Raw genomic sequence first — 14,789 nt, 5'->3', positions numbered from 1 at the left:
TATATTATGGAATACTACTCAGAAATAAAAGTAGTGAACTACTGATACATGCAATAACATGAATGAATCTCAAATGCATTATGCTAAGCAACTGGAGCCAGACTAAAGAGGCTAAGTTCTGTACACTTACATGATATTCTGAAAAAGTAAAACTTACAGGAACCAAAAACAAATCAGTGGTGGCTATGGCCTAGCAACCCCTGAGGGGAATGACTTTAAAAAGCATGAGAAAACTTTATGGGTGATAGAAATGTTCTATACCTTGATGGTGGTTGTGATTATACAACTGTGTTCTTTGTCAAAATTCATACAACAGTATATCGTAAGAATGTCTATATATGTAGAACTGAGTCACTCTGCTGCACAGCAGAGACTGGCACAGCACTGTAAATCAACTATACTTCAATTAAAAATAAAACAAAAATTTAAAAGAAACCAGTATATTGAAAAGGATGAATTTTAGTGTATGTAAATTATACCTGAATAAACCTGACACCCCACACACCTGCCCAAATGAGGCAAACCTTTTAAAAACAGTAAGAGCTAAAAAAGTTAATTACATCCTCAGTGAGTAAAATGGTGAGTCAAAAGATACAAACAGAATTAACATACGTCACATAAACAGTGAACAAGCATTTAAAAAGAATACTCAGGAATAACCTGGCAGTCCAGTGGTTAAGACTAGGTGCTTTCACTGCCGTGGCCCAGGTTCAACCCTGGTCAGCGAACTAAGATCCCACAAGCCACACAGCGTGGCCAAAAAAATAAAATAAAATAAATAAAAAGAATATTCAACCCTCTTATTAATAACAGCTATTATTTCTTATTAAATAGTATTTCATGGCTACTATATGAGGTAATTAAATATATTATCTTAAATACTCTCTACGACCCCAGGAAATATGTAAGGAAATACAAATGAAAACAATGATGTACTCTGTCATACACACTCAATTGATAAAACTAAAGAAAAGGTATGAAGTCTAATTGTGACAAGCCTTCACAGCCATCCATTCATTCATTTGAACAATGTTTTTTTTGGGGTCTCATTTAAATCTTGCATTTTACCCCAACTGAGGGGAGACAGTGACAGATTTAATTACAAGGGAGGTACTGGGTAGGCCATACATATGGGGGGGGGGAGTTTAATTGGTAGGGAGATTGTCCACAGATGTGGGTCCTAATTCTTCCTTATAGAATGAAGACATCTCTGAAGTCGGATAAAAGCATTCCTGTGACACTAAATCTATTTCCAGGAGTAGACTTTCCAGGAATTCCTAGGGATAGCATTAATGGCAACTGCTTTCTAGAGAAGTGAAGAATGTCTATCCTACAAGTCACCTAGCAATTCCTGACTGCACACAAAGCACTCAGAATCACGACAAGAGTCCCACAGGGCCATATCAGGCTTTTGCACTCAAGTACTACTCTTCTTAGTAATACTATATATTTTCTTATTTTTATTATTAACCCTTGACTCTTACAAAAATCCATATTGTCTCTCTAATTCTGAAGTCCATAAGGTCAGGACGTCTTCTCAATGCCTTTTGAGTTGCTCTGCACAGAGTGAGCATGGGTTCTAAAATAATGTAAACAGACATCACTTATCCTTACCTTTAAAAATATCAGTATACATGCACAATGGAAAAACATAATTAATGCAAAATGGTTTTCCAGAAAATACCAGATAGATCTCAGTAAATCCCAGTAGAACAGCAAGTAAAATAACAATTACAAAATTTTTTTTTTAAGATTTTTTTGATGTGGACCATTTTTAAAGTTTTTATTGAATTTCTTACAATATTGCTTCTGTTTTGTTTTGGTTTTCTGGCCTCAAGGCATGTGGGATCTTAGCTCCCTGACCAGGGATCGAACCTGCACCCCCTGCATTGGAAGGCGAAGTCTTAACCACTGGACTGCCAGGGAAGTCCCCAACAATCACAAAATTTTAAGTATAGTAAGTTGGAAGGGTATATACAGGGAGAAAAAAAAAAGACTTTTTTTTATCTTCCAAGTTTTCCATATTATTATTATTTGTTACTTTTGAAGTGTTAAAAATTTTAGTGCATTATGCCCCAAGAGTCCATGGCCTACTATGTACGCATATGGAATATAACAGCAATTATGAAACCAGTTAATAACAACAACATTATTAACTCAACCACCCAGGTAGGTTCAAAATCTCAGCCATAATTATGCTCTCTCATCTTCCTCACCCCTCAAATCTAATCAGTTAACAAGTCTTATCAATTCTTTGCTTCTCAAATAATCCTTTTTTCATTCACACTACAACCACCCTATTTCACACAAAGAAATTAAGTGTGGTGAAAATGAGAATCAAGATAAAAGATGTTTTTTCTTATTCTTAATTGCTTTAAAAGATAATTAACCATCTAAAGTAAAAAGAGTAACAATGCACTGTGGAATTTATAACAGAAAAGCAAAATACTGGACAACAGCACAAAAGATGGGAGGTGGGAAATGGAAGTATGTTAATATAAGGTTCTAACGTGAACTATTAGATAACACAGATACAGAACATTTCCATCACTGCAGGAAGTTCTTTTGGAAAGCGCTGCTGTAGCACAACCACCAAGAGTATAATGAAAAAAGGTGTAACTGATAACTAATAGTAGAGGTAAAATGAAATATAAAAAATAATCCAACAGAAGACAGGAAAAAAGAAACAGGATCTTGGAATTAAAGTCTGAACTGATATCAACTCCTGAAATATATTTTACAATAGAAAGAAAAATGTACATCTTTGACCAAGAAATTCATTTCTAAGAATTTATCCTACAGATAAGCTCATTTATAAGTGCACAAAGAAGTATAAATAAGAATGTTCAACACAGGACCATTTAACAGCAAAAGACTAGAAATGATGTAAATAACAAGATAGAAGCCTGATGAAATAACATATGATCCATAATATACCTATATGTAAAGTCACATGTGCATACATTTGTATGCACATAGAATAAATGTGGAATAATACAAAAGAAACAGCTAACTGGATTTCTCTGAGAAGAACGAATTTAAGGCAAGTACAGGGAGAGTGCTTATTGTATTTTCTTTTACCACTTATAATTTTTATCATGTGCATATATTACCTTCATAGAAAGAAAGAAAGAAAGAAAGAGATAAAGAAAGAAAGAAAAGGAAAGAAAGAAAGAAAGGAGGAAGGGAGGAAGGAAGGAAAAAGAAAGAAAGAAAGAAAGAAAGGAAGAAAGAAAGAAAGAAAGGAAGGAAGAAAGAGAGGGAGAGAGGGAGGGAGGGCAGGAAGAAAGGGAGGCAGGGGAAGGGGAGGAAAAGAGGGGAAGGAAGGAAAGAGGAATACATGCTGGTAGGTAAACTGTAAAACATACAATTCCAGAATCAGCTCCTTGGGGGCAAGAACTCCCCCCAAAATTTAAATTTACTTCCGAAAGAATTTTACACTAGCTCATAAAGAAGCATAGGTCAATTAAAAATGCTATATAGATTTTTATTTTGGAATAAACTATAGATAATTTCACCTTGACTGCATGTTAGCTTTATAAGAAACAGTAGCAAAGACTTCCTATTAAAATAATACTGGGGCTTCCCTGGTAGCACAGTGGTTAAGAATCCGCCTGCCAATGCAGGGGACATGGGTTCGAGCCCTGATCCGGGAAGATCCCACATGCTGTGGAGCAACTAAGCCCGTGCGCCACAGCTCTGAGCCTGTGCTCTAGAGGCCGCGAGCCACAACTACTGAAGCCCGCGCGCCTAGAGCCCATGCTCCGCAACGAGAAGCCACCGCAATGAGAAGCCTGCACACCGCAATGAAGAGTAGCCCTCACTCACTGCAACTAGACAGAGCCCGCGCACAGCAAAGAAGACCCAACACAGCCAAAAATAATAAAATAAATTTAAAATAATACTGAAGGAATAAAAACGTGTAACTCACAAGGACAACAGACAGGAAATGAGGCAACAGCAGAAAAGAGGTTTCAACGAAGGTTTGAAAGCAGATGTCTAAGTGGTACCAGTCTAAATGCAGTCCGATTATAAACTCAAATTAAGATTTCCTGATCTGCCCTGATACAAGTTCCAGATTTCTGTGGAAAGAAAAGTATCCTGTCATTCACAGGAAAGCAATGAATAACTTGCTGCATTTTCAACTTCTTATATGAATAAACAAACTTTTTGTTTAACAAGCATCAAGAGCTAGGAAAGAAAGGTTTCATTTCATTTGAAAACGAAATGTGGGTGTGCTCATTTCAAGTTCAACTCAGAACTGACTATATGTACAGAAAACACAAACACACAACCCAAGAACACGTTTTACCTTAAAGAGATAAATTTCTTAAATATCAATTTTTATGTACAGAGTACAAATGAGGTCAAGAAATCAACATATGTGCACAATAATTCTGCTAAACCTATATTTGAGACACGGCAAGTTACTCAAGGAAATTTTTCAAACTCTTAAACAATGGCTTATCGCTTTAGTAGCTTTACTGTACAACCTTGCCAATAAATTTTCACACTGTAAAAAAATAACTTTACTAACTTTATTTAAATTAAATCTACTGAGCCTACCTTTAGAAAAGTTAAATCCCAATTGGCTTAAGCCAATTATTTAATCACAACGTACTGTGGTTGCCTTATGAGTTATAAAAGAAAATCTATGAACAGGAATTAATTTCAAGAAAGGTAAGCTAAGCTTAACTATGTTTCTGTCCAAGAAGGGTAGAGGTGAAAACTATACAAAATGAATAAGCGTATAAATTGGCCAAATAAAAAGATCCACAGAGAAATCAGTCTGTACTCAGAATAGCACTATTACTTTATCATTATATCTCAACTTACTGATCACTAATGCAGGGGTTCCCTGAGAAATGGAAATTATTCCAAGGGTTTCTCCAGAGCAAAAAGATTGGGAGAAACTGCGTGAGAGAGACTAACTAGACAGGCTCTGTATTTAAGGACACAAGACATATCCTCAGGCCTGATATTGTAGGACTCTACCCAGGGAAAACTGGCCCAAGAGAAGGGAAAAAAACTACATTTGAGAGACCTAGCATCATTGTTCTACTTTAAGATCCTCCAGTCTACCAGCCTGACCCAGACAGACTGAAAACCTAATCAGCAATTTTGTGTCTTATTTAAATATTAACAGAAAACTAAGGAAAGGTTCCAACATGAAAGACAAAGCTCAAGACAAAAAGGGCTCTGAGGACAATGCAGAAGGCAAAAGAAAACTTTGAGGGTATTTATACCTTTTATAAATATTTTGAGAAGACACTGACAAGACAAGGAATAATTTAGAAGATACTGAGAAGAAAAAGCAAGGTTAAGTTCTCTTGAAAAATGAAAATATTACAGCTAAAATTTAAAAATCAATTAAAATGAGAAAATAAATCTGCTAGAAAGAACAAAAAGATACAGAGATGGAAACTAGGACAGAAATAAGAAAACTGTAGGTGAATCCAAGAGGTTCTATATAGCAGTGGTTCCAAAAATATAAAACAAAGATAACAGAAAGGAGAAATGATAGAAGAAAATTTCCCAGAAACAAAGAGTCTCGAGTTTGAAAAATTCCACAGAGTAACTAGCACTCTGAATGGGGAAAAAACAAAAACAGAAAAAAAACACCCTACACCAAGGCAATCATTTCAGAATGGTGGTAATACTTCCATAAAACAAACAACGTACACACACAAACACACACACACACACATATTACCCACAAAGGACTAAGAATCAGAATGGCATCAGACTTCTCAAAGCAATTCTACAACCGAAAAGATGAAGTCCTTTCAACCTTCAGTAGAAAAATTATTTTCAACCTAGAATTCTATACCCAGTTAAACCATTAAGTGCAAAGACAGATATGTACAGACGTTCAAGGTCTTAAAAAACTTTGGAGGTTATGCTCCAGTAAAACAAGTTCCAGAGATCAGGGTGTCCAAAACAGGAGAGGTGAAGGAGTTCCCAGAGAAGTTCCAAGGCAATAGCTATGCTACAGACCTAGAAATCAATGTGAGCCAGTTTGGAATAGCAGGATAGAAGATTCCAGAAAGGCTATCTTCAAGGAAAAAAGTAAAACTGACAAAATACCTGATGCGTTTCAAATACTTAAAGTTTGTTATCAAAAGTTTGGGGATGAATTAGTCGTAGGTACATAGAAAATGAAGCAAACAAAAAGCTTTTTCAATTTCAAGGAGCTTAAGTTATAAAGAAAGGAAATATAATTGTAGCATACCACAAGGTTCTGCTGTAAACAGTATTTACATAGTCAAAATAATTTAAACATTAATAATAACTTAACCAAGAGTGCTGTAACTACAATGCAAGGATTGGAAAGGACGGCAATAAGGGATCTAAATTTACATTTTTCCAAAGTAGGAAGTCATTATATAATACATAAAACTGAAAAAAGAAATCCTGAAGCAGGGGCTTCCCTGATGGTGCAGTGGTTAAGAATCCACCTGCCAATGCAGGGGACACAGGTTCAAGCCCTGGTCTGGGAAGATTCCACATGCCGCGGAGCAACTCAGCCTGTGTGCCACAACTACTGAGCCTGTGCTCTAGAGCCCGCGAGCCACAACTACTGAAGCCCACATGCCTAGAGCCCGTGCTCCGCAACAAGAGAAGCCACCGCAATGAGAAGCCCGCACACCGCAACAAAGAGTAGCCCCCGCTCGCCGCAACTAGAGAAAGTCCGCACACAGCAACAAAGACCCAACGCAGCCAAAAATTAATTAATTAATTAATTTTTAAAAAGGAAATCCTGAATCAGTATCAGTATGTTATTTAGAAATATGTAGGTAAACACCAGAGGAAACCACTAAGAGGTGAAAGTGGCTGTCTCTAGGGGGCAAGAAGTGGGAGTGGAGAGAGATGTGGCAGGGAAACACTTTATTTGATTATACATTTAGTGCCATGTGACATTTTAAATTATATACATGTACTTTGATAAAAATAGAATTTAAATTTTAAAATACAGTATTTGACAAACATGCTATTTCTTCAAGTAGTTTAGAGATGGAAGTAGCTTACTTTCTCAATTCCCCTCTTGTCTATTGCTGAGTTATCTTAACCCACCCTTACCTCCTCTCCATCCTCAGAGAAAGACGTGTCCTTAGTTGTTTCTGAGATTTCCTGACTACACCATGTGCTGGATTCCACTGCCTCTCACATTTTCCATAACCTTGCTCCATCTATTATTTCCATCTCTTGAACCTGCAATCGTTCATTCTCCTGTGAATCCTTTCCCCAAACCTATAAAACATGCTGAAGTTTTCCCCATCCTATAAACAAATGAACTTAGCTCAATTCTTCATCCTGTTTTGTCACATTCCTTCCTTACAGTGACATATGGGTAATTTACACTCCATAAGAGTAATTTAGGGACCTCCCTGGCGGTCCAGTGGTTAAGACTTCACCTTCTAATGCAGGGGGTGTGGGTTCAATCCCTGGTCGTGGAGCTAAGATCCCACATGCCTCGTGCCAAAAAACCAAAGCATAACACAGAAGCAGTATTGTAACAAATTCAATAAAGACTTTAAAAATGATCCACATCAAAAAAAAAAATCTTAAAAAAAAAAAGAGTAATTTATAATCATTACCTCTACTTCCTCACCCACCACTTTAATCTGATTTGTGCCCCCAACATGCTACTCAAAGGTCAGCAATGGGACCGAAATGCCAAATTCAAAAGTCTATTCTCCAGGCTCAGCATACTTGTTATCTTCAGAGAATCTGAAAATCTTTACCATCTCCTCCTTGAAATCCAAATCTTTCTTTTGGCTTTCTCAACACTATTCTACCACCACATTCTCAGGCTTATTCATGGACTTTTCTTTCTACCCTTAAAATTCTGTTTTCTCCCAGAGTTGTATCCTCAGCATTCTCCTATCATCTTATCCATCCTAGTGATTAGTCATTTCAAGTATCGCCCACGTGCAAATGCTTAGCATAAAGTATGGGTTAAACGAATGTTTACTGAGCCGAAATAAATGAGCGCCAATTTTCTGCCTCCAATCTGTATCCCTAAGTTCTAAAACTATACTTGCCACAATTTAGAAAATTATCTGGATGTCCTGAGAGCACAAACTAAGTATGTCCAGAAATGGACTCATTTTTCTCTTCCCAAACCAGCATTCCTCACTGTGTCGCTTATCTCAATTAAGATAAGCAACTATTATCCTCAACTCCTCCTTTCTCAATCTCTACATCCAACAGGTTGCTGTACTGAATCCAAGTCTCCTCAGTCTCTTCTATCCTTGCCATTCCCACTGCAATTAGCACTTAAATTCATGTGCTCAATGCCTTTGTGAGTTACTATCCTACAGTCTTCTCCATGTCAAATTCATAGCCTATTCATTCTAAATATTTATCAACACTATGCATTCTAAGAATGTAAATACCACTAATATAACAAATTAACTTTTAATGTCTCAACCCTTGGATGATGAGGATGATAAAAATGATGTGAAAAAAGCTAATATCAAGAGATTCCTTCCTACACCCACAAAGAGATTACAAAGATTTTATCCTTCTAACAATCCTCTATTGTAAAATATTAATAGTTGACCCTTAACAACAAGGGGTTAAGGCCACCGACTCTCTGCATAGTAGAAAATCCGCATATAACTTTAGATTCGGCCATCTGGTCCCACAGTTCCACATGTGCAGATTCAACCAACTTCAGATCATATATATCGTAGTACTATTTATTTTTTAAAAATCCACATCTAAGTGGACCAGGGCAATTCAAACCTGCTTTGTTCAAGGGTCAGCTGTACTATTAGTCAGCGTCCCCATTTTACAGGTGAAGTGAATTTGCCTAAAGTTAAATAGCTACTACTAAGTAAGCAGTAATGCCAAGATTTAAACTCTGACAATCTGGCTCCAGAGGTATTATCCATAGGATACATTCAAATTCATATATTCTACTCAAGGCCATTCTGAAAACTTACCTTTCTACTCTCTTTCTCGACTGCTTGCTTTCTTTTCTCCCCAACATCCTATACTCTACATTTTAAGACACAGGACTGAATATGATATGTATATTTTCACACCTCTATGATCCAGCTGTAAAGTTCTGTTCCTCTCTTTCCAACCCAAAGCAAAAGCCATCTCCTCTGACAGAACTTCTATACCCACTCCCCACAGAATTACTCACTTCTCTGTGAGCCCAAAGTACTCATATTATATACTTATGAACCTATCTTACATGGCTGGTTTGTGAGTCTCTGGAGTTCTCTCTTTTACGTTCTTCAATCAAAGCTTACAGAATTGAACTTAATTCAATACAAACTCTACTAGCCAAGACGCTGAATTAATAGTAAGGTCCTACTTGCCTCAACTTCAGTGTTTGTAAAATACAAATATTATAAACCAAAAGGATTCCCCTGAAAGTGTGAAGTTACCAGCAATCCTTCAAATGTTAGAGAAACACCTAATTCTTAAAGTTGTGTACTTCACAAAGTACTAGAAAGCAGAAGTCTAAGATGCTGCAAATTTGAAGTTCCGTTATACTACTTCCTGATTATTAGTCCAGAGAAATCCACCTCTTGTTGCTGCTCTTGCCACACCCCACCTCAATAAACAACCAAATTCATACACAACATAATGCATCCAAAGTAAGGGGGAAATTAGCAAAGATACAACTTGCTATCTACCTATCAGCCAGCCACACTGAAAAACTAACTTTTATACATACTGTACTAATGCCCTTTTCTCTAATGAGGAGTTTTCAAACTCTTTCCCTTCAGTGCTTCTAGTGACTGTTTTTCAAATTTAGAGTTCAGCAAAATCAAAGGGGTGGGGTGGGGGGTACTTTCAAGGTCTGGAGTAGGGTCTGGGAACTTGCATTTTTAACAAAGACCCTGAGTGAATCTGGTACAGACAAGGCACAGACCACACTCTGAGAAACAGTTCTGGATGTTCTCTGCAACTTGAAATTTCATACAACCACGAAAACTAAGCCTACACTGGCAATTTATGTTATATCCACTAAAACTAGAAGCAAAACTAGTATGATACACAATAGCTAACTTTTATACTGAGGTACTGTGCTGAGTATTTTTCAATTTTCTTTCATTTAATCCTGAGCACCATATGAAGTAAATATCATCATCACCTTACAAATGAGAAAGTTAAGGGTTAGGAAGTTAATCGCTTCCCCACATCACATGGCTTCTAAGTGGTGGATCACGGTATTAAAACCCAGAATGTCTACCCAAAGCCTATGCTCCTATCCTATTTATGCCACCTATTTGTAATATATCTATTTGACACTGTATAGAGTAAGACAAAGTCAGGTAAAAGGAGGGAAGACATAAAAACTTCGTCTTCTTCACCATTTTATCTACAGTTAACACCGTTGCCTAGTTACCTTTTCTAAGCACATCTCAGTTCCTAACGACAAACCACTTCGCCGTGGAGATGGCAGGCACTGAAGGTGGGAAGTTTAAAATACCTGTCAGGAATGGGTGCTTGGATTACCTTATACTGAATACTCTGCCGTTTACCACCTATGTAATCTTAGGCAGGCTCCCTGTGCTCCGTTACGAAATGGGATGATAATCCTATTTTAATATATAACATACGTAAAGCACCCAGCACATTGAAGATAAAACGTATTGCCCCCCTCCACCTTTTATTCTATTTACTAACATTTCTAAATGCCACTTATTTTCACTGGGCTTGAAACTACTTCCAAAAAGTAATAAATCAAGTGAAGGAAGTTCTCTATTAGCTAATGATTAGCTGCAACTGGGTAGGGAGCTGACTAAAAATCCTGAGATCTTCAAATAGGGGACTTTCAGACTGGATTCCTAACAAAGATTAGGGCATCCAATTCATCCTATAGACACCTAGAAGCTGACAGCCTGATCCAGATGGACCCTGGAATCTGAATCACATGAGGTTTACTTTGTAAGGTAGGCCCTTGTCCTCTACCAATAAGGATGTCTACATTTCATTGAGGCTGCAAACTGGCGGTAATCTCCTTCAATCAAAAAGGGAGTCTCGGGCTTCCCTGGTGGCACAGTGGTTAAGAATCCGCCTGCCAGTACAGGGGACACAGGTTTGAGGCCTGGTCCGGGAAGATTCCACATGCCGCGGAGCAACTCAGCCCGTACATGACAACTACCGAGCCTGCGCTCTAGAGCCCACTAGCCACAACTACTGAGCCCATGTGCCACAACTACAGAAGCCCGCATGCCTAGAGCCCATGCTCCGCAACAAGAGAATCCACTGCAATGAGAAGCCTGCGCACGGCAACAAAGAGTAGCCCCCGCTCACCGCAACTAGAGAAAGCCCGCGTGCAGCAATGAAGACCCTACGTAGCCAAAAATAAATACTTAAAATAAATATTTTTAAAAAGAATGTTTTAAATTTAAAAAAGGGAGTCTCTGCTGTACACCTGAAACTTTGTAAATCAACTATACTTCAGTTAAAAAATAAGAAAAAAAATTTTTTTAATTTTTAAAAGGGAGTCTCATAATTAAAAAGATTCTCCTTTTCTTCCAGATTGAGTCTGAGAAAAACAGCAAATGGTCTAGTTTGTGCTATGAAGACAAAATCAGAAAATATTTGTCCCAGTCAGTCTGCATGGAAGTTCACTAGAGTGAAACAAAAACACATTCCTGGGAAAGAAGCTATCAGACATTCACTTCAGTATAACTTAGTAACAGGCAGTATCCCTTTTCACACCTAGGTGAAAGTGCTGCACTGGAGAAAAAAAAGAGTTTTTATTTTTCTGGGGTTTTTTTGGTGGGGGGAGTGAGAGGGCTAATGAGAAGGGTCAATTTTACAGCATGAATACTCTATGGAATTACAGATCTGAGGGAAAGAAGCTTTGGAAAACATGAAGAGTGGGCACAGGAGGAGCCCGAGATCCCGGCAAATAAAGCCCTTCTAGCGATGAGAAGAAGAGAGCACCTTCCTCCACACACTGCTAATACTTAACCCGGCTTTCATCAGGTTGCTCCTTCTTTAAAGGTCAAATAGTTGAGAGGGTAGCCAGATTCTGTTATCAGACTGGGGTCACCACCTCCTTCCTCCATCTTAACTGGCCACTTAAGTAGCTCTCCTTCCCTTCCACCTGCCACACAATGTCAGCTCCAGAAGGTTGAAGGCAAACTGAAGCAATTATGTCCACCAGATACCTCTAAGAGTTGCTTCAAAACCTAAACACATATATCACTTTGGTATGTTATGTATTTCCCAGGTTCTATCTTACACATCAAGCTACCTCCTTGATAAAATGTAAAAGACATGGTTTTGGAGTACCTAATATCCACTCCACCACTTGTTACTTCACCTCTCCAAAACCTCTTGTGAGAGTTAAAATGAGATCCTGTAGGTAAATCATCCACCATAAGTAGGAGCTCTGTAAGCAACAGCTATTATTTGAGGAAGAGGGGGTTCTTTTAACAAAGTTTAAAAAAAGCATTTTGCATTTTCAGAAGGTTTAAAACAGTACTCTTGTTCTAGTCAGAAAACACTACTGATCATTCTTCAGGGCAATTCTCTCCCCAGAAAATATCCATTGTCTAAAATCTTTGATAAAATAAACAGTAGAAAAGACTCATCCCATTCCCTGCATTTCTGAATGAACCCTTGAAACCACTTCATCTGTTCTATTTGGTTAGGAAGTACTGTACTAAGTTTCCTGAAATATCCAGCCATTCTGCCTAAAGATTCTAACAGAAATTCCCGAGACAGGGAAAGACAAAGGTATACGTTGGCAGTATTAATACGTAAGCTAAAAACCACACATTTCTCTTTTCAGTGGATTCTAACAGGAAGGCAATCAGATGATAAATGTTTTCTCTTTCCATTTCCACAATATGAAGTTCTCTTTTGAGTTCCTCTTTATGAATGACTCCCAAGGAACCCAAGAGCTCCATTCAGGACTTGCCCCCAAAAAGCTCCCAAGTCTAGAGAAAAACAATTTTTAGGTCCCTAAAATAGTAACAAGGAGACAAATCTTGGATCTTTTTTTTTTTTTAAATAGTTTTCATCCTAAACACAAAATCAGTGTAACAGACATACACCAGAGCCTCATACAAAGCCCATAAACCTCCCAAAGGAATCTTGCTTAACTTACTTCTCACTTCTTGCTACCCACTTAGCAAATCTCAGTAAATGCTAACATGCTCCGAGCCTCATGTCTCTTCAGGGACCCAACCAAACCTGCTATGCTAGTGCACTCAGATCCCCCAAATCTGAAACTGTTCTGTGTAAGAGAAATACTTAGCAGCAGGATGTGCTATACTAACATTACCCATGTCACTGAAGTGACAAACCACTCTTAGCCTCACCCCCAAGGGAGGGTAAGCAGTAACCAGCGGGCGGCCAGAAACCCAGGTTTATCATTAACACATCAGGCCAAGCACAAGGTTAGTGGCTGCACCTCCAGGGACTGGCACCAACGCAGGGCGGACTGAGGCATGAATGAGACGGCCGGGGAGGGAGCGGTGCAGGGGGCGCGGGGATGGCCCGGACAAGGCTGGGCCGCACCTCCCGGGCCCCGCCCCGGCCCCGCCCCCCGGCCACTCCGGCTCCGCGGCAGCGCCGCAGTCCCTGCGCGGTAGCGGCGCGCGCCCGGGATCCCTTCCCGCCGTCGCGTTCCCCTCTTCGTGCGGCTCCCAGCACGTACCTGCTTTGCAAAGAGGGGCGCTCGGGCTCCTCCTCTCTGGGGAGCTTCGGCTCTGCTCCGGGGACCTCCTCCGGTGCCGGACGCGGGCTGCGGGTGGGGCCGCGCTCACCTCGCCAGTCCACAGGTGGGTGGGCGACGAGGAAGGCGACGACACGGTGCCCAGCAGCGGCGGCGGGGGCTGCGGCCGTGGGGGGCTCCCGCGGGCCCCGGGCGCGGCGCCGCGCGTGGGGCTGGTGCCTCGCGTGGACGTCGAGGACGCGCCCGTCTGCGTGGCCACCGTGGGGCTGGTGCGCGCGGCCGCACTCCCGCCGCCCCGCGTGGGGCTTGTGCTGCGCGAGGCGGTGCGCGGGGCCCCGCTGCTGCCGCCGCCGCCCGAGGGGCCTGAGGCGCCACCACAGCAGCCGCCGTTGTTGCCGCCGCCGCCGCCGTTGCTCCGCGTGGGGCTGCCATGTTGCTGCTGCTGCTGCTTCAGCTGGAACGGAACCGTCGCCCTCATGGGCTGCAGGCGGCTCCCGGATCCCCCGGCCGTGGCGACCGCACCGCCCCCGAGGGAGCCGGCCGGCGTGGGGGACCCATTGCGCCTCACCCGCTGGGACATGGTCCCCCCCCTCCCCGGTGACTGGGCGAGACGTGGGGTTTTGTTGTTGTTGGGTTGCAGGGGGAGGATTCTCGAGACCGGATAGAAGGCCCCCGCGACCGGGTGACGAAGCCGGAGTCCGGGGTGCGGGGGGCGCCCGGGCCGCGACCGGCAGCAACGAGGTGGTGCAGCCGCCGCCGCCGCTGCCGCTCCTCCTCATCAACAATAGTGTCTCCTCCACTGCCCCCGCCCCCCGCGAGCGCCCATTGGTGCAGCGTCAGCCGCGCTCGAGCCGCTCCACCGCGCCCATTGGCTGCGAGCAGCTCGGGTCCCGGGCCCCCGGGGCCTTAGAGAGCCTGGGTTTGCGAGGAGACCGTCTGCTCTTTAAAGAGAAAGAGACCCGCCCCCCCGGGGGGAGGAGGAGCGGAGGAAACAGGCTGAGTGTATGTGTAGGGTGCGCGCGCGCGTGTGAGTGTACACGTGAGTGTACACGCGTACGCGCGCGCCTGGCCACGCGCATCTTCCCCTTCCCACTGGGGGGAGCCCTGGGGACTCAGATTCTGGAAT

At 41.4% G+C, this 14,789-nt stretch overlaps 1 protein-coding gene across 1 annotated transcript in view; it reads right to left on the bottom strand.

Annotated features, from left to right (window-relative positions):
- Positions 1–14,367, bottom strand: part of FAM117B (family with sequence similarity 117 member B) — an 83,046-nt gene extending 68,679 nt beyond the window's left edge. Inside the window, exon 1 of the mRNA XM_057551901.1 lies at positions 13,646–14,367. Within this exon, the coding sequence (XP_057407884.1) occupies positions 13,646–14,243 (598 nt within the window). The 5' untranslated portion in view covers positions 14,244–14,367. The remainder of the gene's footprint in view (positions 1–13,645) is intronic.
- Positions 14,368–14,789: the final 422 nt, after the last annotated feature.

Source organism: Balaenoptera acutorostrata, chromosome 8 (genome assembly GCF_949987535.1).
Source record: "Balaenoptera acutorostrata chromosome 8, mBalAcu1.1, whole genome shotgun sequence".
NCBI lineage: Eukaryota > Metazoa > Chordata > Mammalia > Artiodactyla > Balaenopteridae > Balaenoptera > Balaenoptera acutorostrata.
This window is presented reverse-complemented; position numbering and strand designations above follow the sequence as displayed.